The sequence below is a fragment of the Aotus nancymaae genome, unplaced genomic scaffold (assembly GCF_030222135.1).
Source record: "Aotus nancymaae isolate 86718 unplaced genomic scaffold, 86718_ANA_hifiasm-v0.15.2.pri h1tg000036l, whole genome shotgun sequence".
Taxonomy (NCBI): domain Eukaryota; kingdom Metazoa; phylum Chordata; class Mammalia; order Primates; family Aotidae; genus Aotus; species Aotus nancymaae.
In genome coordinates, this window is record NW_026988450.1 from 92,585,398 (window position 1) to 92,609,047 (window position 23,650).

The window sequence follows — 23,650 nt, forward strand, 5'->3', positions numbered from 1 at the left end:
TGGTATCCTAGCAACGGCCGGCCGCCGCGGGCTGTGACCGCTAAGTGCTGGGAGCTGTTGGGCTCTGGGACCACAGTTGCTGAAATGGAGGCAGAGGTGTGGGAGGCAAGCAACTTCTCAGAAGGCTACAACCTAGTTCTGGATTCAGACCTGTATGATGCGGATGGCTATGATGTCCCAGACCCTGGGCTGCTCACGGAAAATAGTGGTGAGGGGTCCTGGCCTCGCCCCACAGGCATCCCGCTAGGAAGTGGGTCTCAGTCGGGCTTGGGTTCCATCCCCTGGAACGAAAGTCCCCTGGGCAGTGCCCAGCAGGGCTGAGCCCCTGGAGGAGAGCACCCTATAACCTTCAGGAAATGGGACCTGAGGCTGCAGGTGGCAGAACTTCCAACTCCCACCCGCAGAGTTGACTTTCACGGAGCCGCCGCAGGTCCTGCCGTTTCTGACCAGCAGCCGGCGGTGGCCAAGCCTGACCCCACGCCCCCGTGCCCGCCAGCTGTGGCTGCTCTTGCGCAGCAGCCTCCACGAGGTTGTGGAAAAGGTGCGGTGCACCCGCCCTGTGCCTCCAGGCCTCCTTCTGGATCTGGCCCTTCCCCTGGGGGTCCCCTAGGCCGGAGCAGTCCCAACCTTTGACTGCGGGTCCGCCCACCCCGGCCCACAGGAGAAGAGAGCCGAGCTGCGCGTGGCGCGTCTGACGCATGGGCTGGAGCCACTGCGCCGCCTGGAGGTGGCAGCCGGGCTGCGCTCGGTGGCGCAGGACCCTGCAGGCGGACGCTTCGTAGTGCTGGATGGCGCGGGCCGCCTGCACCTGCACAAGGAAGACGGCTGGGCACAGGAGACGCTGCCGGCGCCCGTCGGGCTCACGGGGCTGGTGACCGTGCTGGGCCCGCTGGGCTCCGTGGGCCGTTTTGTAGGTTGGGGCCCCGCAGGGCTGGCCATTCTAAGACCCCACTTCAGCGTGCTGTGGCTGAGCGGGCAGGGGGTGGGCAGGGCGCCGGGCTGGGCGCCCTCCTGCTGTCTGCCAGTGCCTGACCTCAGGCTGCTGCTTGTGGCGGAGATGGACGGCAGCCTGGCTCTCTGGCAGTTCCGCTCAGGTGGTCGCCGCTTGGTGCTGCGAGGGGCACCACTGCATCCGCCCCTGAGCCCAACGGCCGGGCTCATGCGTCTGGCTGTGGGGCCGACTCCTCCCCACAACGTTCTTCGCTGCTTCGCGGCCTATGGCTCGGCCGTGCTCACTTTCGATCTGCATGCCTGGGCTCTTGTAGATGTGCGCCGGGATTTGCACAAAACGTGAGTGGGTCCCCCTAGGGAGGGTCAGGCATGTAGGGGCCCACACCCCTCACGCAGAAGGCGGTGTCGAGTCCGTTGGGCTTCTCCCGTTCCCCATCTATAGCACCATCTCGGACCTGGCTTACTGCGAGGAGGTATTGGCAATGGTGACAGCTTCCCGGGACAGCACCGTGAAGGTGTGGGAGGCTGACTGGCAGATCCGGATGGTGTTCGTGGGCCACGCAGGTGCTCCGAGTTTACACCCCAAGCCTCGGCCCTTTGCCTCCAGCAGCTCTAGGCTGCCCAGCATCTCTGCAGCTCTGGCCAGGCCTCGCTGCGCTGTGACACTTGCTGAAGGCTCCCCTGCCTTCAGTCACCCGAGTGACCTGCACCCCTCCCGCAGGCCCGGTGACGGCTGTGGCCGTGCTCCCGAACACGACCCTGGTGTTGTCGGCCTCGCAGGACGGAACGCTGCGCACCTGGGACCTGCAGGCGGCGGCGCAGGTGGGCGAGGTAGCGCTGGGCTATTGGGGCCAGGACAAGCTGTCTGGGCGCGTGAGCCGTCTGCTGGCCCCAGTGCGCCCTGGCTGGCCAGTGCTGTCTCTGTGCGCCAGCAGCGTGCAGCTGTGGCGCGTGCGCGAGCTCTACTCGCCGTTAGCGCAACTGCCCGCCAAGGTGCTCCACTTGCAGGTGGGGCCCGCGCAGCCGGAGCTGCCTACGCGCCTCGTGTGCGCGTGCGCCGACGGCTCGGTCTACCTCCTGTCGGCTGCCACAGGGCGCATGGTGAGCGCGCTGCTGCTGGAGCCGGAGGACTGCGCGGCAGCCGTAGCCTATTGCCTGCCGCGCGAGGCGCTGTGGCTGCTGACCAAGGCCGGGCACCTGGTCCGCGCCAACGCGGCGCGCTGCCCCATGTCTGTGCTCCACCACCTGTGCCCGCCGCCGCCCCCTGCGCCGCAGCCTTGCTGTCTGCACCTGTACAGCCACCTCAGGGACCTCGGAGGCGCCTTCTCCTCCTGGGAGGTTGTGCGGCAGCACGTGGGGGAGTTGCGCCGCAGCGCTGTGGCCGCTGCCCGGAAGAATAAGAACCGGTGGGTGCGGGAGCCAGCAAGGGCCTGGCGGGCGGGAGGGGCACGGGGCCCGCGCCGACAAGTTCTTCCCACCCGCAGGTACCTGCCCGTGGTGGGGCACACGGACGGCACACTGTCGGTGCTGGAGTGGCTCTCATCGCAGACTGTCTTCCAAACGGAGGCGCACAGCCCGGGTCCGGTCGCCGCCATCGCATCCACCCGGAACAGCATCGTGTCTTCGGGTGAGTAGCTCCTCTGCCCCGTGGCCAGGCCGCCACAGGGCCCCGCCCCTCCGCGAAGGCCCAGCCAGGCTCCGCCCCCTACAGGTGGGGACCTAACGGTAAAGGTGTGGCGCGTTTTTCCCTACGCGGAGGAGAGCCTGAGCCTGCTGCGCACCTTCTCCTGCTGCTACCCAGCCGTGGCGCTCTGTGCGCTTGGCAGACGCGTCATCGTGGGCTTCGAGGACTCAGACAGCGCTACCTACGGCCTGGTGCAGTTCGGCCTGGGCGACAGCCCGCGATTAGACCACCGGCCCCAGGACGACCCCACGGACCACATCACCGGTGAGGGGGCAGCGCGGGTGAAGCGCAGCCACCGCACGGCTCCCATTCCTGACCCTGAGCCCTGCCCCCAGGCCTGTGCTGCTGCCCGACGCTCAAGCTGTATGCCTGCTCCAGCCTGGACTGCACCGTTCGCATCTGGACCGCTGAAAACCGCCTGCTGCGGTGGGCTGGGACCTGGGGAGGGCTGGGCTCTCCTACCTCTGCTCCTCACCAGAGCCCAGTGGCTAGACGGGGTGGAAAAAGGCCTTGTCCCTACTGAACCTCAGTTGCCCACTCTGGGAAGCAGGGACTGGACTCTGGCCCCTGGATGCCCCTCCAGGCTCCTGCAGCTGAATGGTGCCCCTCAGGCCCTGGCTTTCTGCAGCGACAGTGGAGACCTGATGCTGGCACTGGGCTCCCGCCTCTGCCTGGTGTCCCATAGGCTCTACCTGCCTACATCCTACCTGGTTAAGGTGTGTGGTGAGGACAGAGTGGGCAAGGTTGCCCCCCTTTGCCCCCCTTGGGGGGCAGATGGGTTTCCCCAGCCAGGGATATAGGTTCCTTCTCCTATTCAGAAGATGTGCCGGAAGGCCCCGGATGTAGTGGACGACCCTCCCCTGCCACTAACAAGCCAGGAGTCACTGACCTCCGCCCAGCTGCAGAGGCTCACCAACCTCCGCGGGGCAGCCAGTCTCAGGTCCTATGCAGGCCTGCTCAGCCCTCCTGGAGGCCCCCTTTCCTACCCTGGGTGGGAGCCTGGCTGTGTGGGCCCCTGTGGAGTTGATGCAAGCCCACCTGAGCCCTGGCACCCCCATTTGGGGTTGGTCCTTGTCCCAGGCTCTGCCCCAGCCCACTGGCATGCCACCCAGCACCACACCTATGCCCGTCCCTGTCTGCAGTGAGGCCTTGTCTCTCGTCCGTCGTCGGAGGGTAACATCTCAGCACCCGATGCTGAAGGAGGTGGGGTGGGTCCTCCTTAGCCTGCCCTGCCCAGGTTCAGGCTCCAGCCCTCAGCCCTGGGGCAGGCCTGGGATCCCCGTGGTTGCCTGGGAAGCACATGGCAAGGCTCAAGGAGGAGCAGGCTGACCCCCGAACCCTGCCTCAGGACTTGGATGCACTGGTGGCCCGGGACCAAGACCTTCAGCAGTTGAGACTGGGGCAAGTAGTCCCAGCAGCCCGGCCCGCACCCTCCTGGCAGCAGCGCCAGGAAGCCTTTGACAATTACCTACGTCTGATCTACGGCTCTGGCCTGCTGGTGGGTGTGGGGCCTCCCCAGCCCAGCCCTGAGCCCGGCTCCTCCTCTCCACCCACCCCTCCCACCCAGTCTCTGACACCGTCCATCTGCTCCCACCCCCCTCCCAGGGCATGCAGTCCAGAAGGGAGTCCCAGCAGTGGAGCATCGGGACCCTCACAGTGGAGAGAGAGACCTGGGATGTGTGTGCCCTACCCCAAGCTGCCCCCTGTCTTGGGCAGGCTGCGGTCAGCACTGCAGTCCAAACGGTGCCAACAGCCCTGTCCCCACAGGACCTGGGGGCCCACTGCCAGCACTTCCCCCGGCCTCCCCACGTCACAGTGCCTATCCCACCCACCCACCAGAGGGTGCACAGCAAGGCATCCCAGGTGAGACTTCCCACCCTCCCGAATGCCTGCTGGGCCCCCATGGCCCCTCTGCCTCCCTGTGACTCCTCCTATGCCCCAGCTTTTCTGGCCCACTCCTCACTCAGCCACTACCTGGGCCTCGGTCTGGAGCTGCAGCTGCAGGTGGAGCAGCTCCAAGGGAGGATGACCATGGCCCTGGACCTGCCATCCCCCCACCTGCAGTGCAGGGAGAGGGACCCAGGCAGGTGGGGTGCCACCTACTGAGGGACAGAGCTGCAGGGGCACTGGGCTGTGCTGTTCTGAGCCCCTGTTCCATCCCCAGGTCCCACTGTTGCCAAAGAGACGTCCCCAGGAACCTCTCTCTAACCTCAGGGGCTTCTTTCCTGCCACCGTGCAGCCCCACAAGGTGAGACCCTCACCCCGCTCCTGGAGAGCCACTCCTCTCTGGGGTCACTCTGCCATCTCTCCTTTGCTGCAAACCTTTGTGTCCAAATCTGACCCAAGGGCAATGCCCACCTACAGTCAGAGGGCCAGGCTGCAGCCTCCCACTTACCTCCCACCCCTCACCCTTCACCCTCTGTCTACCCCGTTCTGGTACAGCTATGTTTGTGGCCACAGGCTCCTTGCCGCTCTGGGAGCTGACATGAGGCAAAGCCAGGTCCCCCGGCCAGTTATGCCTGCACACCCGTTTCCCAGAGGTGCTGGGAGGGCAGGTCCCCTGGAGACTTTTCCTGGAAGATCAGAGTCCTGCACTTTAGGGGAGCAGAGTCAAGGGAACCTGGCCCTTCAGAATCCACTGTCTTTCCGCCCTCAGCTAGAGCAGGTGCCCAGGCAGGCCTCAGCCCCTCCCCCAGCATATGCCTGGCAGCGTCGCCTGCCCAGGTGCGTCGTTGACTCTTTGGACCTGGCACCACCCTCACGCTCTCTGTCGCCCTCTCTCCAAGCTGCTTCTGCTTTTAGACTTTGTTGTCCCAGGGCTGGCGCCGAGTCCCGTGAGGAGATTGTGGGGTGTCGGGACCCCTAGAAGCCAGCACTTCCCCGGGTTTCCCTTCTTGTTTGTCACAGCTGATGTTCACTGAGGACCCCACCCCTGGTATCCCAGGTTTCCCCTGCCGTCTGTTCTCCAGGGGCTGCCAGCTCTTGGAGGCCTGGCAGACAGAGCTGGACTGGTGGCTGAGGGGCTCTGAGAGGTGATATGGGTGACCAAGGGTGGTGTCCAGACTGGGGGAATCCAGGTCCTCAGCATTCCCTGCTGTGCCCACCTCTAGTACTGCCCGAGGCCCATCTGCTTCCCCGGCTGCGTGCCCAACTCAGTGGTGCTGCAACAGATGTGGCTGCCTGCAGAGGTCAGTGGCCTCGGATCCCTGACCCAGCTCGCCTCCCGGAGAAAGCTCAAGGCAAGGGGTAGGGCTGGGGGCTGTACTGGCAGGGGAGGGCTCTGCTGTCCTAGCAGCCCATCAGACACCACCTTTTGCCCCTCTGCAGTCAGGGGCAAGCCAGGATGACCTGTGGCTGTGGCGCCCCAGGCCGTCCCAAGCCCAGTGGCAGAGGAAGCTGCTCCAGTGGCTGGGGGATAAGCCTGGGGAGGAAGAGGAGGAAGAGGAGGAGGAGGAGGAGGAGCTGGACTGGGCCTTGGATTCCCTAAGCCTGCACTCCAACCCGCAGCTGAATTCCTGGGAACTGGAGGATCAGGTAGAGGCTCAGACAGGGGCCCCAGGCCACCACGGGAGCTAGACTTACACTGAGACCCAGAAAAGGGGAGCCTCAGCTGCTGCCACTCCCCTAGGGCGCTGTGGACTGGACCCTGGAGCCCCGGCGGCGCACCTGTGAGGCTGCCAGAACCCACGTTCATCCCTGGCACCATCATGGGCATTTGCTCTTCGATGAGTATTACGGTCATCTGCCCAAATTTCTGCATTTCCTCATCTACCAGACCTGGTTCAAAAAGTTATTCCCCATCTTCAGCCTGCAGGTTTGAGGAAACTGGGGATGCCTGAGAAGCGTGGGTTAGGGTGGGGGACAGGGAGAAGGGAGGGGCTGGCTTCGGTGTGACACGGGAGCAAGGCCTGAGCAGGCTGCCCTGCAGGTGTATCCGGAGGCGGGCACGGTGGAGGGCCTGGCCTCGATGTTGGTGGCCCTGCTGAAGGAGACCACGTGGGCGGACCGCGTGCACATCCTGCAGGTGCTACTGAGACTGCTGCCCGACACGAGCAGCGATCTCCACGGCCGGCTGCGGGGCCTGCTCGTACACTTGCTCAACCTGGACCAGCCCCCCAGCCTCCAGGTGTGCCCCTCGAGCTGCCCCAGTCTCCCTCCCCGCCCACTTGCCCTCACCAACCGCGTCCCCTGCCGGCCTTAGGACCAGACGCAGAAGACGTTCGTGATGCTGGCGCTGCAGCTGCTCCTGGCCTGCTCCCTGGAGTCCCGGGACGTGGTGCTGGAGCTCATGTCCTACTTCCTCTACTCTCCGGTGCACTGCCGGTGAGTCACGCCCCTGCCCGGACCTCCCCACGGCTGGGGAGGCCTCTAGACGATCCACATGCACCTGTCCCAGGCCAGAGCTCAAGAAGCTGCTGCATGGGCTGGGCCTTCGGGACCCGGAAGGCTTCCTGTTCGAGGAGATGATGACCTGGGCCCAGGACCCCGGCCTGGACTCCAAGGTCGCCCTGCGCACTCGCTGCTGCCGGAAACTGGACGCCATGATCCAGCAGCTTCAGGTTGGGCCAGCCGGGCCCGGGTGGGCCTCGGGAAGCCTGTTGCCTTCTCTGGCTTTCTGCAAGTCTGTCCTGGGGGCAGAGCCAGCTGAGGCCATGGGCTCCTCGCCTTGCCCAGTCCTGGGCCTCCGGCCTCCCTGCCCTAAGCATCTCTGGGGATTTCCCTGTGCCAGTGGAAGTCAGCAGAGGGTGTCTGGCTTGAGCCAGGGACAGCTCTGGGACCTCCTTGTTGAGAGAGGGGCAGCCCCTGCCTTGGGCTGAGGGCCGGGTGGAAGGGAGTATCTGTGGCTATGCAGGTGCTCAAACAGCCAGGGTGCTTGGCCTGGGTCACCTCCCGGCCAGATGGAAAGCTCGCGGCCGCTGTCTGCAGCCAAGTTGCTGGTGGTGCTGCCCAAGGAGACCCCATCGCAGGCTTCAGTGGTCTCTGGGGCACCCTCGGGCACCTCCAGGAGGCTCTCACGGGCCTCAGAGGTGCCCTTGGTGGCGGTTTCACCTGTGCAGCGGCACTCGTCAGCCCCAGAGCTCCAGGCCAATCGGACGCTGGCATCGGCGCGCAGCCGGGGGACCCGCTGCATGCTCTCGGAGATGCTGCAGAGCTTCTGCCCGAAGCCCGAGGCACGCCTGCGCCCTGCTGGGCCTGCCGAGCTGCCCGGAGAGCCACTGCCGCTGGAGGAGACTGACCGGTCACACTCGCAGCTGCTGGACTTGGGCACCATCGATGCGCTCAACTTCTTCTGTGAGCAACGGCGGGTGCAGCCGCGGAGCACCATCCGGGAAGAAGCAGCAGACTCGCACCCGCCAGAGCTGGACTCGGTGGTGGCGGTGCCCGACTTGGTGGTGCCAGTGCCCGCCACGGTGGTGCCACCACCCCAGGAGCACTGGTGCGCGGGGCCTGTGCCAGCGGGGCCTGCGTGCGGCAGCCAAGCGGGGCTGGGACAGCTGAACCTGCCTCTTCACCTCCAGGTACCACCCGATCCTCCGGCCGCAGGAGGCCAAGGAGCAGAGGTCTGCGAGGTCCACGATAGGACTGAGGGGTGAGTGAGGACACTGGGGAGATTGAGCCCCCACCCTGCCCCAGCCCCTCGGCCTCACAAGCCTCTGCCCACCCCCAGGCCCGATGCCATCCCGGCTCTGTGCTGGCCGCACCCTGGACGGCCCCATCCGGATGCTGAAGCTGCCACTGCCGCGTGTGGAACCGCAGCCTTTCCCCGCTGCCTGGCCCACGCCTGCCCGCCCGCTGCCCCCAAGGCTCCTACAGCCTGCCCTGCAGCGCTACTTCCTGCCGGAAAACGCGGACCCTGACACCTACAACTGACCGGGCCGGTGGCCTCAGCCCGCCTGGCTCCGGGGCCTGCCATTGGTATTTGGCCAAGACCTGCGTCTGGAATAAAACCCAGAGCCTTCCGCGTGATGCTGCCTCCTTCGGAGGGCCCTGGGGCACACAGGGAGGGCGGGCGTGTGGCCTGAGCCCACAGTGGCAGTGGAAGACAGGAGCTGCAGGCCTGGTGGAGGTGGTCAGCCCGGGCACCAGCATTTCCAGAGGGGTGGCTGGCCTAGGGCAGAAGAGACCCATAGCAGGGCACCGTCCGCTAGGCACTGAGCAAATGTTTTCTGCTCTAGTACTAGGTGTTGAGATGCAGGCTGATCTTAGAGAGTGTGTCCTGAGCCAGCCCACAGCCTGGCCTGGAGGGGAGGCCGGGAAGGCCTGGCGGCCACAGGAGGGGCCTTCCGGGTTGATGCAGGTGAGACCAGGAGTTTGCAGACCTTGCTTTTTTGTTACTTTGATTCTGGAAAACAGAAGAATTGACCAAGGCACCAGGAGCTTTTATCTGAGCAGCAATGAAGGGGATCCTCTGACCCCTTTAGCCTAGAAGTCCCTGGGGGACCGGCTTGGTCCCCGAGGACTCAGCCCCTGGGCCAGGCTCCTCTGCACCGTGTGGCTGGCAGGGCGTAAAACGTGAGACCAGAGCTGTTGCGGCGGCTCTGGGAAGATCCCGGCTTTTACACCCGCCTTTTGTGTTGTCTGAGCAATGATTTCTCTCCTGTATTTCTAGCCTCTGACTTTACCAGTTTCTTACCAACGGCTCTGTGGTTAGAATCGCCCTTCCACGCCTTCCCTGTCACCCCAACCTGTGCAGTGGCCCTTATGGGGCCAGTAAGTGGCGGCTCTTCCCCAGGCCGGTGCTTGAAACAGTGGTGCCCCCATCCCAAGAGCACTGGCGTGTGGGGCCGTGTAGGGTGGCCGAGTTGCTGGGCCAGACCCGCCTCTTCACCTCCAGGCACGACCCATCCTCCCACTGCTGGAGGGCAAGGTTCACAGGTTTGCGATGAGACCGAGGGCTGAGTCCGTCACTAGAGGACTTGACACTTTTTATCAAAGATAAGTAAACCTGGGTGCCTTGATCAGTGTCCAGCAATGTCAAGGCCCCACTTTGGGCTCAAGCCTGCTGGGACAGTCCTGCAGCTGCTAGGTCACAGAGTGGCCAAGGCCCTCTGATTTTCGGTCAGGACACAGAAAAATACCAGGGTGGGCAGGAGGATACTGGGGGATCCCACGTGACCTATGATCAGACAAGATAGGTCATAATCGCTCTTTTTTTTTTCCTGAAGATGGTGTCTCAGCCGGGCATGGTGGCTCACACTTGTAATCTCAGCACTTTGGGAGGCCGAGGTGGGCAGATCACCTGAGGTCAGGAGTTCAAGACCAGCCTGGTCAACATGATGAAACCCTGTCTTTATAAAATAAAATAAAATAAAAATAAAAATAAAAAAGCTTGCTCTGTTGCCCAGGTTGGAGTGCAATGGCACAATCTTGGCTCACTGCAACCTCCACCTCCTGGGTTCAAGCAATTCTCCTGCCTCAGCCTCCTGAGTAGCTGGGACTACAGGCACACACCACCACACCTGGGTAATTTTTGTATTTTTGGTAGAGATGGGGTTTCACCATGTTGGCCAGGCTGGTCTGGAACTCCTGACCTCGGGTGATCCGCCCACCTTGGCCTCCCAAAGTGTTGGGATTATAGGCGTGAGCCACCGTGCCCAGTGAAACCCCGTCTCTACTAAAAACACAAAAATTAGTTGGGCGTGGTGGAGGCACCTGTAATTCCAGCTACTCAGGAGGCTGAGGCAGGAGAATCGCTTGAACTCTGGAGGCAGAGGTTGTAGCGAGCCGAGATCACACCACTGCACTTCAGCCTGGGCGACAGAGTGAGACTCCATCTCAAAAAAAAAAAATTATCTAGTTTAGGCTGGGTGTGGTGGCTCGCATCTATAATCCCAGCACTTTGGGAGGCCAAGGCGGGCAGATCACTTGAGGTCGGGAGTTAGAGACCAGCCTGGCCAACATGGGAACCCCATCTCTACTAAAAATACAAAAAATTAGCCAGGTGTAGTGGCATGCACCTGTAGTCTCAGCTACTCAGAAGGCTGAGGCAGGAAAATCGCTTGAACCTGGGAGGCAGAGGTTTCAGTGAGCCAAGATCGTACCACTGCACTCCAGCCTGGGTGACAGAGCAAGACTCAAAAAGAAAACTATCTAATGGCAGCTTTTTTTTTTTTTTTAAATGAGACAGGGTCTCACTCTGTTACCCAGGCTGGAGTGAGTGGTGTGATCACGTCTCATTGCAGCCTTTATTTCCTTGGGCTCACATGATCCTCCCACCTCAGCCTCCAAAGCAACTGGGACCCCAGGCATGCACCATCGTGCCCAGCTAATTTTTATATTTTTTGTAGAGACAGAGTTTCATCATATTCTCCAGACTGGTCTGGGATTCCCAGGCTCAAGCGATCCTTCTACCTCAGCCTCCCAATGTGCTGGGATTATAGGCCTGAGCCACTGCACCTAGCCTGGCAACTACTCCTGTAATGGGACACAGAGCGAGTAGGGAATCTCTTATGAATAGTTATATTTACTATAAAGACACTATAATCAAAATACTATAGATATAGAAATGGACAAACAGGCTGGGCGTGGAGGCTCACTCCTGTAATCCCAGAACTTTGGGAGGCCCAAGTGGGCAGATCACCTGAGGTCAGGAGTTTGAGACCAGCTTGGCCAACATGGTGAAACCTTGTCTCTACTAAAAGTACACAAAAATTTAGCTGGGCAGCATGGCAGTCCCTGTCATCCCAGCTACTCAGGAGGCAGAGGCAGGAGAATCGCTTGAACCTCGGAGGCGGAGGTTGTGGTGAGCCGGGACCTCACCATTGCCCTCCAGCCTGGGCGACAAGAGCGAAACTCCATCTAAAAAAAAAAAATGGACACACAGCAGTAGTACAAAATAGACAATCCAGAAATACAACCATTTATATGTGACACTTAACACATGTACAGCCCGGCATTGCGGTTCAAGGGGAAGAGATGGGTGACTTCATAAGCGGTGCTGGCGTGAGAGGCTGCCTGTGCAGTGGGCAGGTGCACGCACGCCGCGGAGATCGAGTCTTTGCGTTCAAATCCCAGCCCCTCTACCTCTTAGCTCCGTGAACTTCAGCAAGCTGCCTACGTTCCCTAAGCCTCAGTTCCCCCATTTCTGAGCGGGGAATAGTAAGAGGCTGTTGTGAGAATTAAGTGAATTTTTGTTTTTGAGACAGAGTCTCGCTTTGCCTGTCACCCAGGCTGGACTGCCTCAGCTTGCTGCAACCCCCACCTCCTGGATTTAAGTGATTCTTGTGCCTCAGCTTCCTGAGTAGCTGGGATTTCAGGCACCCACCCCCATGCCTGGCTAATTTTTGTATTTGTAGTAGAGAAGGGGTTTCACCATGTTGGCCAGGGTGGTCTCCAACTTCGGACTTCAAGTGATCTGCCCACCTCCACCTCCCAAAGTGCTGGAATTATAAGCATGAGCCACTGCGTCCAACCTGGATTTTTAAAAATATGGCAAAAGGCACTGTAAAATCTAAGAGAAAACTCAAAATGATTACATATTTAAATATAAAATGTAAAACTATGAGCATTTTGGAAGAAAATATTAAAAATCTTCTGGACCATCACTCCTGTAGTCCCAGAACTTTGGGAGGTCAAAGCAGGTCAATCACCTGAGGTCAGAAGTTCGAGACTAGTCTGGCCAACATGGCAAAACCTCATTTCTACAAGAACAAAATGAGCTTGAGCCTGGGAGGCTGAGGCTGCAGTGAGCACTGCAGCCTGGGTGACAAAGTTAGACTCTGGCTCTAAAAAAAAATAAGAAAAAAGTAAAAATCTTCTGGACCTAGAGATTGAACGAGTTGTTAGACAGGACACCGAAAGCATCATTTATAAAAGAAAAAAGTCAGCAAACTGGATTTCATCAAATTTAAAAACTTTTGCTCTGTGAAAGACCTTGTTAAGAGGATGAAAAGATAAGCTACAGACGGGCAGGAAATGTTTGCAAACTATCCACCTGACAAGGGATTAACATCCAGAATATACAAGGAACCCGAACATCTCAGCAACAAAAAATCTGATTGAAGCATGTTTTACAAATGAGCTGAATGACATTTCTCAAAAGAAGACATACGAATGGCCAACAAATATATGGCAAAAGTGCTGAGCATCACTAATCATCAGGGAAATGTAAACCAGGGCCGCAGTTAAGTGTCAGCTCACCCCAGTTAGGATGGCTGTGATGAAAAAGAAAAAATAACGAACACTGGTGAAGCTGTGGAGAAAACAGTTTACTGCTGGAGGGCGTGCAGACGATCGCAGCCACTGTGGACGGCGGCATGGAGGCTCCTCAAAAACTCCGGAGAGGACCACCAGATGACCCGGCAATTCCACGACTGGGAAATTTAGCCAAAGGAAAGGAAATCAGTGTATGGAAGAGATACCTGCCCCCCACGTTTATTGCAGCACCATTCACAGTAGCCAAGATATGGAGTCAACCCAAGTGTCCAACGACAGATTAATGGATAAAGAAAATGTACATGGCCGGGTGCCGTGGCTCACGTCTGCAATCCCAGCACTTTGGGAGGCTGAGGCAGGTGGATCACCAGGTCAGGAGTTCAAGACCAGCCTGGCCAAGATGCTGAAACCCTGTCTCTACTAAAATACAAAAATTAGCCAGGCGTGGTGGCAGGCACCTGTAATCTCAGCTACTTGGGAGGCTGAGGCAGAAAATTGCTTGAATCTGGGAGGTGGAGGTTGCAGTGAGCCAAGACTGTGCCACGGCACTCCAGCCCGGCTGATAGAGCGAGATCTTCTCTCAAAAAAAGACAAGCCACCTCAAAGGGTCTTCTACCGGCCAAATCACGGACATGTGAAGATCAACATAATGAGAACACAGTATTATGTTTGTTTGAATAGAAGAGGAATCCATGAGTCCTCACTGATAAATAGGTTAAGACAAAACTTTCCCCTACAATAAATGATAGCATTAGAAAATCGCCACTTAGGCCGGGCGCGGTGGCTCACGCCTGTAATCCCAGCACTTTGGGAGGCCGAGGCGGGTGGATCACGAGGTCGAGAGATCGAGACCATCCTGGTCAACATGGTGAAACCCCGTCTCTATTAATACAAAAAAATTAGCTGGGCACGGTGGCGCGTGCCTGTAATCCCAGCTACTCAGGAGGCTGAGGCAGGAGAATTGCCTGAACCCAGGAGGCGGAGGTTGCGGTGAGCCGAGATCGCGCCATTGCACTCCAGCCTGGGTAACAAGAGCGAGACTCCGTCTCAAAAAAAAAAAAAAAAAAGAAAAGAAAATCGCCACTTAGGCCGGGCGCGGTGGCTCACGCCTGTAATCCCAGCACTTTGAGAGGCTGAGGTGGGTGGATCATGAGGTCAGGAGTTTGAGACCAGTCTGGCCAAAATGATGAAACCCCGTCTCTGCTAAAAATACAAAATGTTAGCCAGGCGTGGTGGCATGCACCTGTAATTCTAGCTGCTCAGGAGGCTGAGGCAGGAGAATCGCTTGAACCCAGGAGGTGGAGGTTGCAGTGAGCCGAGATCGCGCCATTGCACTCCAGCCTGGGCGACAGAGTGATATAGTCTCAAAAAAAAATCACGATTTAGCAACCATCATAGTAATAACTAATTCAGAGATATAAACAATTCACGCCAAAACTAGTGGGAGAAAGTTGAAAAAGGAACAGGTGTAGAAAGTCTCCAAGAATCTCCCCACAAACTGTGCCTTCAGTTTGAAGGGCGGAAGAGTGACTCGGCAGCGGAGAAGCCTGGCCAGCCGCCTTAATCCGGGATGGAAATGAGCATCGCCAGTCCCGGCACAAGCGGGAGTTGCATGCCACCTGATTCTTTTGTGATGCCGAAAAGCAATCCAGCTTCGCATCTGGGTTGTTCTCATCCAACTGTGTAACCTGAACAAAACCATGGGGCAACCAGACAGCCTGCGGTCGAGGAATATTCCACCAGCTTCTGGCCAGTGATCTTTAGGAGTCAAGGGAATGAAAGTCAAAGGCTGGAGAACTGTTCCTAATTGAAGGAGACAGAAGAGACTCAGACACACCTTTTGCTGAAAGGTCATCACTGTGGTAACAGGTGCGATTTGGGAACTTCCTCGAGGTCTCTGGGCCAAGGGTATATGGGAGTTCTTTGTACAGTTCTTGTAACTATTCTGTGACTTTTTTTTCTTTTTTAGAAACGAGGTCTCGCTCTGTTGCCCAGGCTGGAGAGCAGCGGTGAGACCACAGCTCAGGACCTCCTGGGCTCAAGCAATCCTCCCTGCCTCAGCCTCCTGAGTAGCTGAGACAGCAGGCATGCACCACTATGCCCAGCCTGTAACTTTGAAATTAGTTCCAAAAAGGTTGGCCATTTCTCTTGGGAATTTTTAAGACTCCCTACCTGGTGGGGACTGTGGACACTCAAGCCATCAAAGCCAGGGCTTGCTCATCAGCTGTGGGATACCAGCAGGCCCTGAAGGTGCACATGTTTGTCTCAGTCAAAAGTATCCACCAGAGGGCATTATTTACCCAGATGATTCACAATACGTATTCCAATCATTTCTTGAAAGTTTTCAACTCTTATGGCCTGGATCTGTGTGTCTCAAGCACGTGGTTTCCTTAGGAGAGGTGGCACTTCCTTGGACTCAGACCCTCTTGCTCAATTTCCTTGCAGCTTTCATGCACATTTAAATCAGGATTGAGAGACAACAAAGTGCCCTACCTCCATCTTCCCTGGGGTGAGTCCCAGCTGTTGGAATGTATGATGCGCTGAATCAGGCATGCTGCTCTGTGAGTGGCTTCATCCCAGTCCTTCGTGTGAAATAAAAAGAACATAAGGCCGGGCCCAGTGGCTCATGATGGTCATCCCAGCCTTTGGGAGGCCAAGGCGGGTGGATCACTTGAGGTCAGGAGTTCAAGACCAGCGTGGCCAACATCGTGAAACTCTATCTCTACTAAAATACAAAAATTAGCCAGGCATGGTGGCTCACACCTGTAGTCCCTGCTAGTCGGGAGGCTGAGGCAGGAGAATCATTTGAACTTGGAAGACAGAGGTTGCAGTGAGCTGAGACCATGCCACTGCACTCCAGCCTAGGTGACAGAGCAAGACCCTGTCTCAAAAAATAAAAAAAATAACATCAAGCTGGTAAGGGGGTTATAACCTATGTAAAAGTAAAGTGTAACAACCCATAAATCAAGGAATAAATGGGAAAAAGTAGCAACCCTATATTAGAACAGAAGGAAAGTCTCAAATCAATGACTTCAGCTTCTACTTTAAGAAACTAGAAAGAGAATTCCAAACTAAACTCAAAGTAAGCGGAAGAAAGAATAGCAAGGTCAAAGCGGCATCAGTGAGACAGAAAAAGAATACAGGCCAGGCCCGGGGGCTCACACGCATCATCCCAGCAGTGTGGGAGGCCAAGGCAGGCAGATCGCCTGAGGTCAGGAGTTCAAGACCAGCCTGGCAACATGGTGAAACCCTGTCTCTACTAAAAACACAAAAATTAGCTGGGCGTGGTGGCGCATGCCTGTAATCTCAGCTACTTGGGAGACTAAAGCAGGAGAATTGGTTGAACCCAGGAGGCGGAGTTTGCAGTGAGCTGAGATCGCATCTTTGCACTCCAGTCTGGGTAACAGAGCGAGACTGTCTCAAAAAAAGAAAAAGAAAAAGAACACAGTAGAGAAAAATAAATGGATCCAAAAGCTGGTTCTTTTAAAAGACAAATCAAATCGACAAACCACTGGTGAAACTGACAAGAAAGAAGACACAAATTGCCACTATCAGGAGTGAGAGGATAACATCACTACAGATTCTATAGATACTAAAAGGACAATAAGGCGATGATGTCATTAACAACTTTATGCCAATGAATTTGACAATTTAAGTGAAATGGACCAATTCCTTGAAACGCAAAAATTACCAAAAGTCACCCAAGAAGAAAACAGCCCAAATAGCCATATATCTATTAAAGGAATTGACTTTTTAGTTGAAAATATTCCCAGAAAGAAAATTTCAGGCCCTGGTGGCTTTGCTGGAGATTCCACCAAATGTTTAGAGAAAAAACGATAAGAGTTCTACACAAGCTCCGCCAGAAAATATAAGAGGGGAAAATATTTTCCCAATCCTTCTAAGGTCAACATTTCCCTGATACCAAAACCAGAAAAAGACATTATCAAAAAAAGAAAACTACAGACAGACAAAATATTCCTTGTGGACGTAGATGCAAAATTCTAAACCAAATCTTAGCAAATGAATACAAGTATCTATAAAAACTAAAAACTAAATGATGACCAAGGGGAGATTATCCCAGGAATGTTAGGCTGGTTTAACTTCAGAAACTCAATCAAGCCGGGCGGGTGGCGCGTGCCCCCTGGGAAGATTTTTCTTTCACCATTATCCTTCAAGTGCGCCTGGGTGGGGTGTGCTGCAGCTTGTCCACATTTGGGTGGTTCCAGCGTATCTTGCAGACTTGCTTGTAAATCAGGTTGAGGCTTTCTCTTCCTCTGATGATTGGTACCATGGAACGTGCAACAGCCCACAGACAGGCCCTGAGGGGCAGGAGGCGGCGAGAGAAGCGCTGGCATTGAAGAAGGCTGCCGTGTCCCCAGGTGCAGCTTACTGCTACCTCCCAGATCCGGCAGGGCCCAGCCACTCATTTGATGACAGACCTGTGACACAGGCCCAGCCCTATGTCTAGGTGAGTCAGACAACATGGATTTCATGAAGGAGGCTCAGGCGCCCAGCTGAGAATTTTTTTATTTTTTTATTTGTTTTTCATTTTTATTTTTGTATTGCATTTTAGGTTTTGGGTACATGTGAAGAACATGCAAGATTGTTGCATAGGTACACACATGGCAGTGTGATTTGCTGCCTTCCTCCCCATCACCTATATCTGGCATTTCTCCCCATGCTCTCTCTCCCCAACTCCCCACCCCCCGCTGTCCCTCCCCTATTTCCCCCCAACAGATCTCAGTGTGTGATGCTCCCCTCCCTGTGTCCATGTGTTCTCATTGTTCAACACCCACCTAGGAGTGAGAACATGTGGTGTTTGATTTTCTGTTCTTGTGTCAGTTTGCTGAAAATGATGGCTTCCAGGTTCATCCATGTCCCTACAAAGGACACAAACTCATCGTTTTTTATGGCTGCATAGTATTCCGTAGTGTATATGTGCCACATTTTCCCTGTCCAGTCTAGCATCGATGGGCATTTGGGTTGGTTCCGGGTCTTTGCTATTGTAAACAGTGCTGCAATTAATATTCGTGTGCATGTGTCCTTATAGTAGAACGATTTATAATCCTTTAGATATATACCCAGTAATGGGATTGCTGGGTCAAATGGAATTTCTATTTCTAGGTCCTTGAGGAATCACCACACTGTCTTCCACAATGGTTGAACTAATTTACACTCCCACTAACAGTGTGAAAGTGTTCCTATATCTCCACATCCTCTCCAGCATCTGTTGTCTCCAGATTTTTTAATGTTCGCCATTGTAACTGGCGTGAGATGGTATCTCAATGTAGCTTTGATTTGCATTTCTCTAATGACCAGTGATGATGAGTATTTTTTCATATGTTTGTTGGCCTCATATATGTCTTCTTTTGTAAAGTGTCTGTTCATGTCCTTTGCCCACTTTTGAATGGGCTTGTTTGTTTTTTTCTTGTAAATCTGTTTTAGTTCTTTGTAGATTCTGGATATCAGCCCTTTGTCAGATGGGTAGATTGCAAAAATTTTTTCCCATTCTGTTGGTTGCTGATTCACTCTAATGACTGTTTCTTTAGCTGTGCAGAAGCTGTGGAGTTTGATTAGGTCCCATTTGTCTATTTTGGCTTTTGTTGCCAATGCTTTTGGTGTTTTGGTCATGAAATCCTTGCCTACGCCTATGTCCTGAATGGTTTTGCCTAGATTTTCTTCTAGGGTTTATATGATGTTAGGTCTTATGTTTAAGTCTTTAATCCATCTGGAGTTAATTTTAGTGTAAGGTGTCAGGAATAGGTCCAGTTTCTGCTTTCTGCACATGGCTAGCCAGTTTTCCCAATACCATTTATTAAACAGGGAATCAGTTTTCCCAACACCATTTATTAAACAGGGAATCCTTTCCCCATTCCTTGTTTTTGTCAGGTTTGTCAAAGATCAGATGGTTGTAGATGTGTGGTGTTGCCTCCGAGGCCTCTGTTCTGTTCCATTGGTCTATATCTCTGTTTTGGTACCAGTACCATGCTGTTTTGATTACTGTAGCCTTGTAGTATAGTTTGATGTCCAGTATTGTGATGCCTCCTGCTTTGTTCTTTTTGCTTAGAATTGACTTGGTTATGTGGGCTCTCTTTTGGTTCCATATGAAGTTTAAGGTGGTTTTCTCCAGTTCTGTGAAGAAGGTCATTGGTAGCTTGATGGGGATAGCATTGAATCTATAAATTACTTTGGGCAGTATGGCCATTTTCACGATATTGATTCTTCCTAACCATGAGCATGGAATGTTTCTCCATGTGTTTGTGTCCTCTCTTATTTTGTTGAGCAGTGGTTTGTAGTTCTCCTTGAAGAGGTCCTTACGTTCCTTGTTAGTTGTATTCCTAGGTATTTTATTCTCTTTGGAGCAATTGTGAATGGCAGTTCATTCTTGATTTGGCTCTCTCTAAGTCTGTTATTGGTGTATAGGAAGGCTTCTGATTTCTGCACATTGATTTTGTATCCTGAGACTTTGCTGAAGTTGCTTATCAGTTTCAGGAGATTTTGGGCTGAGATGATGGGGTCTTCTAAATATACAATCATGTTGTCTGCAAATAGAGACAATTTGACTTCCTCCTTTCCTATTTGAATACCCTTTATTTCTTTTTCTTGCCTGATTGCTCTGGCTAGAACTTCCAGTACTATATTGAATAGGAGTGGTGAGAGAGGGCATCCTTGTCTAGTGCCAGATTTCAAAGGGAATTCTTCCAGCTTTTGCCCATTCAGTATGATATTGGCTGTTGGTTTGTCGTAAATAGCTTTTATTATTTTGAGATACGTTCCATCGATACCTAGTTTATTGAGGGTTTTTAGCATAAAGTCCTATTGAATTTTGTCAAAGGCCTTCTCTGCATCAATTGAGATAATCATGTGGTTTTTGTCTTTGGTTCTGTTTATGTGGTGGATTACATTTATAGACTTGCGTATATTGAACCAGCCTTGCATCCCCGGGATGAATCCTACTTGATCATGGTGGATAAGCTTTTTCATGTGCTGTTGCAATCGGTTTGCCAGTATTTTATTGAAGATTTTTGCATCTATGTTCATCATGGATATTGGCCTGAAGTTTTCTTTTCTTGCTGAGTCTCTGCTGGGTTTTGGTATCAGGATGATGTTGGTCTCATAAAATGATTTGGGAAGGATTCCCTCTTTTTGGATTATTTGGAATAGTTTCAGAAGGAGTGGTACCAGCTCCTCTTTGTATGTCTGGTAGAATTCAGCTGTGAACTCATCTGGACCTGGGCTTTTTTTGGTTGGTAGGCTCTTAATTGCTGCCTCAACTTCTGCCCTTGTTATTGGTCTATTCAGGGTTTCAACTGCTTCCTGGTTTAGGCTTGGGAGGATGCAAGTGTCCAGGAATTTATCCATTTCTTCCAGGTTTGCTAGTTTATGTGCATAGAGTTTGTAATAATCTCTGATGATGGTTTGAATTTCTGTGGAATCTGTGGTGATATCCCCTTTATCATTTTTATTGCATCTATTTGATTATTCTCTCTTTTCTTTTTTATTAATCTGGCTAGTGGTCTGTCTATTTTGTTGATCTTTTCAAAAAACCAGCTCCTGGATTTATTGATTTTTTGAAGGGTTTTTTGTGTCTCTATCTCCTTCGGTTCTGCTCTGATCTTAGTTATTTCTTGTCTTCTGCTAGGTTTTGAGTTTTTTTTATCTTGGTCCTCTAGCTCTTTCAATTTTGACGATAGGGTGTCAATTTTAGATCTTTCCTTGCTTCTCATGTGGGCATTTATTGCTATATATTTTCCTCTAGACACTGCTTTAAATGTGTCCCAGAGATTCTGGTATGTTGTGTCTTTGTTCTCGTTGGTTTCGAAGAACATCTTTATTTCTGCCTTCATTTCATTGTTTATCCAGTCAACATTCAAGAGCCCGTTGTTCAGTTTCCATGAAGCTGTGCAGTTCTGGGTTGGTTTCTGAATTCTGAGTTCTAACTTGATTGCACTGTGGTCTGTGGTTTCCATTCTTTTGCATTTGCTGAGGAGTGATTTACTTCCAATTATGTGATCAATTTTAGAGTAGGTGTCATGTGGTGCTGAGAAGAATGTATATTCTGTGGATTTGGAGTGGAGGGTTCTGTAAATGTCTATTAGGTTTGCTTGGTCCAGGTCTGAGTTCAAGTCCTGGATATCCTTGTTAATTTTCTGTCTCATTGATCTAATATTGACAATGGTGTGTTAAAGTCTCCCACTATTATTATGTGGGAGTCTAAGTCTCTTTGTAAGTCATTAAGAACTTGCCTTATGTATCTGGGTGCTCCTGTGTTAGGTGCATATATATTTAGAATCATTAGCTCTTCTTGTTGCATTGATCCTTTTACCATTATGTAATGTCCTTCTTTGTCTCTTTTGATCTTTGTTGGTTTAAAGTCTATTTTATCAGAGACTAGGACTGCAACTCCTGCTTTTTTTTTTTTTTTTTTTTTTGTTTTTTTTTTTGCTCTCCATTTGCTTGGTAAATCTTCCTCCATCCCTTTATTTTGAGACTTTGTGTATCCTTGCATGTGAGATGGGTTTCCTGGATACAGCACACTGATGGGTTTTGGCTTTTTATCCAATTTGCCAGTCTGTGTCTTTTGATTGGGGTATTTTGCCCATTTACATTTAGGGTTAATATTGTTATGTGTGAATTTGATCCTGCCATTTTGATGCTAGCTGGCTGTTTTGCCCGTTAGTTGATGCACTTTTTTCATTGTGTCGATGCTCTTTACCATTTGGTATGTTTTTGGAGTGGCTGGTACTGGTTGTTCCTTTCTATGTTTAGTGCTTCTTTCAGGAGCTCTTGTAAAGCAGGCCTGATAGTGATGAAATCTCTGAGTAATTGCTTGTTTGTAAAGGATTTTATTTCTCCTTCACTTATGAAGCTTAGTTTGGCTGGGTATGAAATTCTGGGTTGAAAGTTCTTTTCTTTCTTTCTTTTTTTTTTTTAAAAGACGGGTTTCACCATGTTGGGCAGGCTGGTCTCGATCTCCTGACCTCAAGTGATCCACCCACCTCAGCCTCCCAAGTGCTGGGATTACAGGAGTGAGCCACCACACCACACCCGGCCTGAAAGTTCTTTTCTTTAAGGATGCTGAATATAGGCCCCCACTCTCTTCTGGCTTGTAGGGTTTCTGCTAAGAGATCTGCTGTGATTCTGGTGGGCTTCCCTTTGTGGGTAACCCGACCTTTCTCTCTGGCTGCCCTTAGCATTTTCTCCTTCATTTCAACCCTGGTGAATCTGACGATTATGTGCCTTGGGGTTGCTCTTCTTGAGGAATATCTTTGTGGTGTTCTCTGTATTTCCTGGACTTGAATATTGGCTTGCCTTGCTAGGTTGGGGAAGTCTTCCTGGATAATACCCTGAAGAGTATTTTCCAGCTTGGAATCATTCTCTCCATCACATTCAGGTACACCTATCAAACGTAGATTAGGTCATTTCACATAGTCCCGTATTTCTTGAAGACTTTGTTCGTTCCTTGTTACCCTTTTTTCCCTAATCTTGCCTTCTCATTTTATTTCATTGAGTTGATCTTCGACCTCTGATATCCTTTCTTCTGCTTGGTCAATTCGGCTGTTGAAACTTGTGTATGCTTCGTGAAGTTCTCGTGTTGTTTTTCAGCTCCATCAATTCATTTATGTTCCTCCTAAGCTGTTTATTCTCGTTAGCATTTAGTCAAATCTTTTTTCAAGGTTCTTAGTTTCTTTGCATTGGGTTAGAACATGTTCTTTTAGCTCTCGGAAGTTTCTTATTACCCACCTTCTGAAGCCTGATTCTGTCATTTCATCACATTCATTCTCCATCCAGCCTTGTTCCCTTGCTGGTGAGGCGTTGTGATCCCTTGTAGGAGGACAGGTGTTCTGGTTTCGGGTGTTTTCATCCTTTTTGCGCTGGTTTATTCCCATTTTTGTGGATTTATCCACCTGTCATCTTTGTGGTTGTTGACTTTCAGGTTGGGTCTCTGAGTGGACATCCAGTTTGTTGATGATAAAGTTATTTCTTTCTGTTTCTTCTTAGTTTTCCTTCTAACAGTCAGGCCTGTCTGCTGTAGGACTGCTGAGGTCCACTCCAGATCCTGCTTGCCTGGGGGTCACCTGCAGCAGCTGCAGAACAGTAAGGGTTGCTGCCAGTTTCTTCTTCTGCTATCTTTGTCCCAGAAGGATACCTGCCAGATGTTAGTCTGAGCTCTCCTTTATGAGGTGACTCTTTGGATATACGGGGGTCAGAGAGCTGCTTGAGGAGACAGTCTGTCCTTTATAGGAGCTCAAGTGCTGAGCTGTGAGCTCTGTTGTTCATTCAGAGCTTCTGGGCAGGTACATTTAAGTCTGCTGCAGCAGAACTCATAAACGCCCCCCCTTTTTTTCCCAGATGCTCTGTCCCAAAGAGTTAGGGCTTTATTTATAAGTTTCTGTCATGCTGTTGCCTTTTTTCAGGGCTGCCCTGCCCAGCGGGGAGGCAGCCTAGTCACAGTCTGCCTGCAGAGGCTTTGCTGAGCTGCTGTGGACTCTGCCTAGCTGCCATGTGAACTTCCCTGCAGTCCTGTTTATAAGGGTATAATTAGAACTGCCTCAGCAATGGCGGCCCATCTCTGTAATGGCGGACTCTCTCTGTAATGGCAGGCTGCCTCAGTGATGGCGGGCTGCCTCAGTAATGGCAGACTACCTCCATAATGGTGGGGTGCCTTGGTAATGGTGGACACCCCTCCCCCACAGAGCTGGACCATCCTGGGTTGAGCTGTGTTTGCTGTGAAACTCTCAATCCAGAGCGTTTCAGATTGCTGTTTTTTGTGGGGGTGGGACCAGCCAAGCCTGATCACCTGGCTCCCTGCCTCAGACCCCTTTTTTTTTCTTTTTTGGTTGAATGGGTGACTCTGTC

General features: G+C 53.0%; 1 protein-coding gene across 1 annotated transcript; it reads left to right on the plus strand.

The window, feature by feature from the left end:
- The first annotated feature begins 3 nt into the window (after positions 1-3).
- On the plus strand, positions 4-8,506 carry WDR97 (WD repeat domain 97). Its single transcript, XM_021675998.2, has 24 exons — positions 4-208; positions 405-541; positions 662-1,290; positions 1,394-1,515; positions 1,673-2,357; positions 2,436-2,578; positions 2,663-2,899; positions 2,971-3,061; positions 3,219-3,351; positions 3,454-3,575; positions 3,778-3,838; positions 3,984-4,133; positions 4,241-4,499; positions 4,581-4,704; positions 4,799-4,883; positions 5,746-5,823; positions 5,963-6,169; positions 6,264-6,449; positions 6,564-6,761; positions 6,837-6,958; positions 7,032-7,194; positions 7,588-8,072; positions 8,155-8,225; positions 8,304-8,506. Exons 1-24 carry the CDS (start codon positions 85-87, stop codon positions 8,504-8,506), a joined length of 4,815 nt encoding a protein of 1,604 aa, XP_021531673.2. The 5' UTR covers positions 4-84.
- Positions 8,507-23,650: the final 15,144 nt, after the last annotated feature.

Coding starts and splice junctions, on each gene's coding strand:
- WDR97 (XM_021675998.2), top strand. CDS start 85: ATGGAGGCAGAGGTGTGGGAGGCAAGCAACTTCTCAGAAGGCTACAAC. Junction 4,134..4,240: donor TCTACGGCTCTGGCCTGCTG/GTGGGTGTGGGG, acceptor CCCCCCTCCCAG/GGCATGCAGTCCAGAAGGGA. Junction 6,762..6,836: donor ACCAGCCCCCCAGCCTCCAG/GTGTGCCCCTCG, acceptor TGCCGGCCTTAG/GACCAGACGCAGAAGACGTT.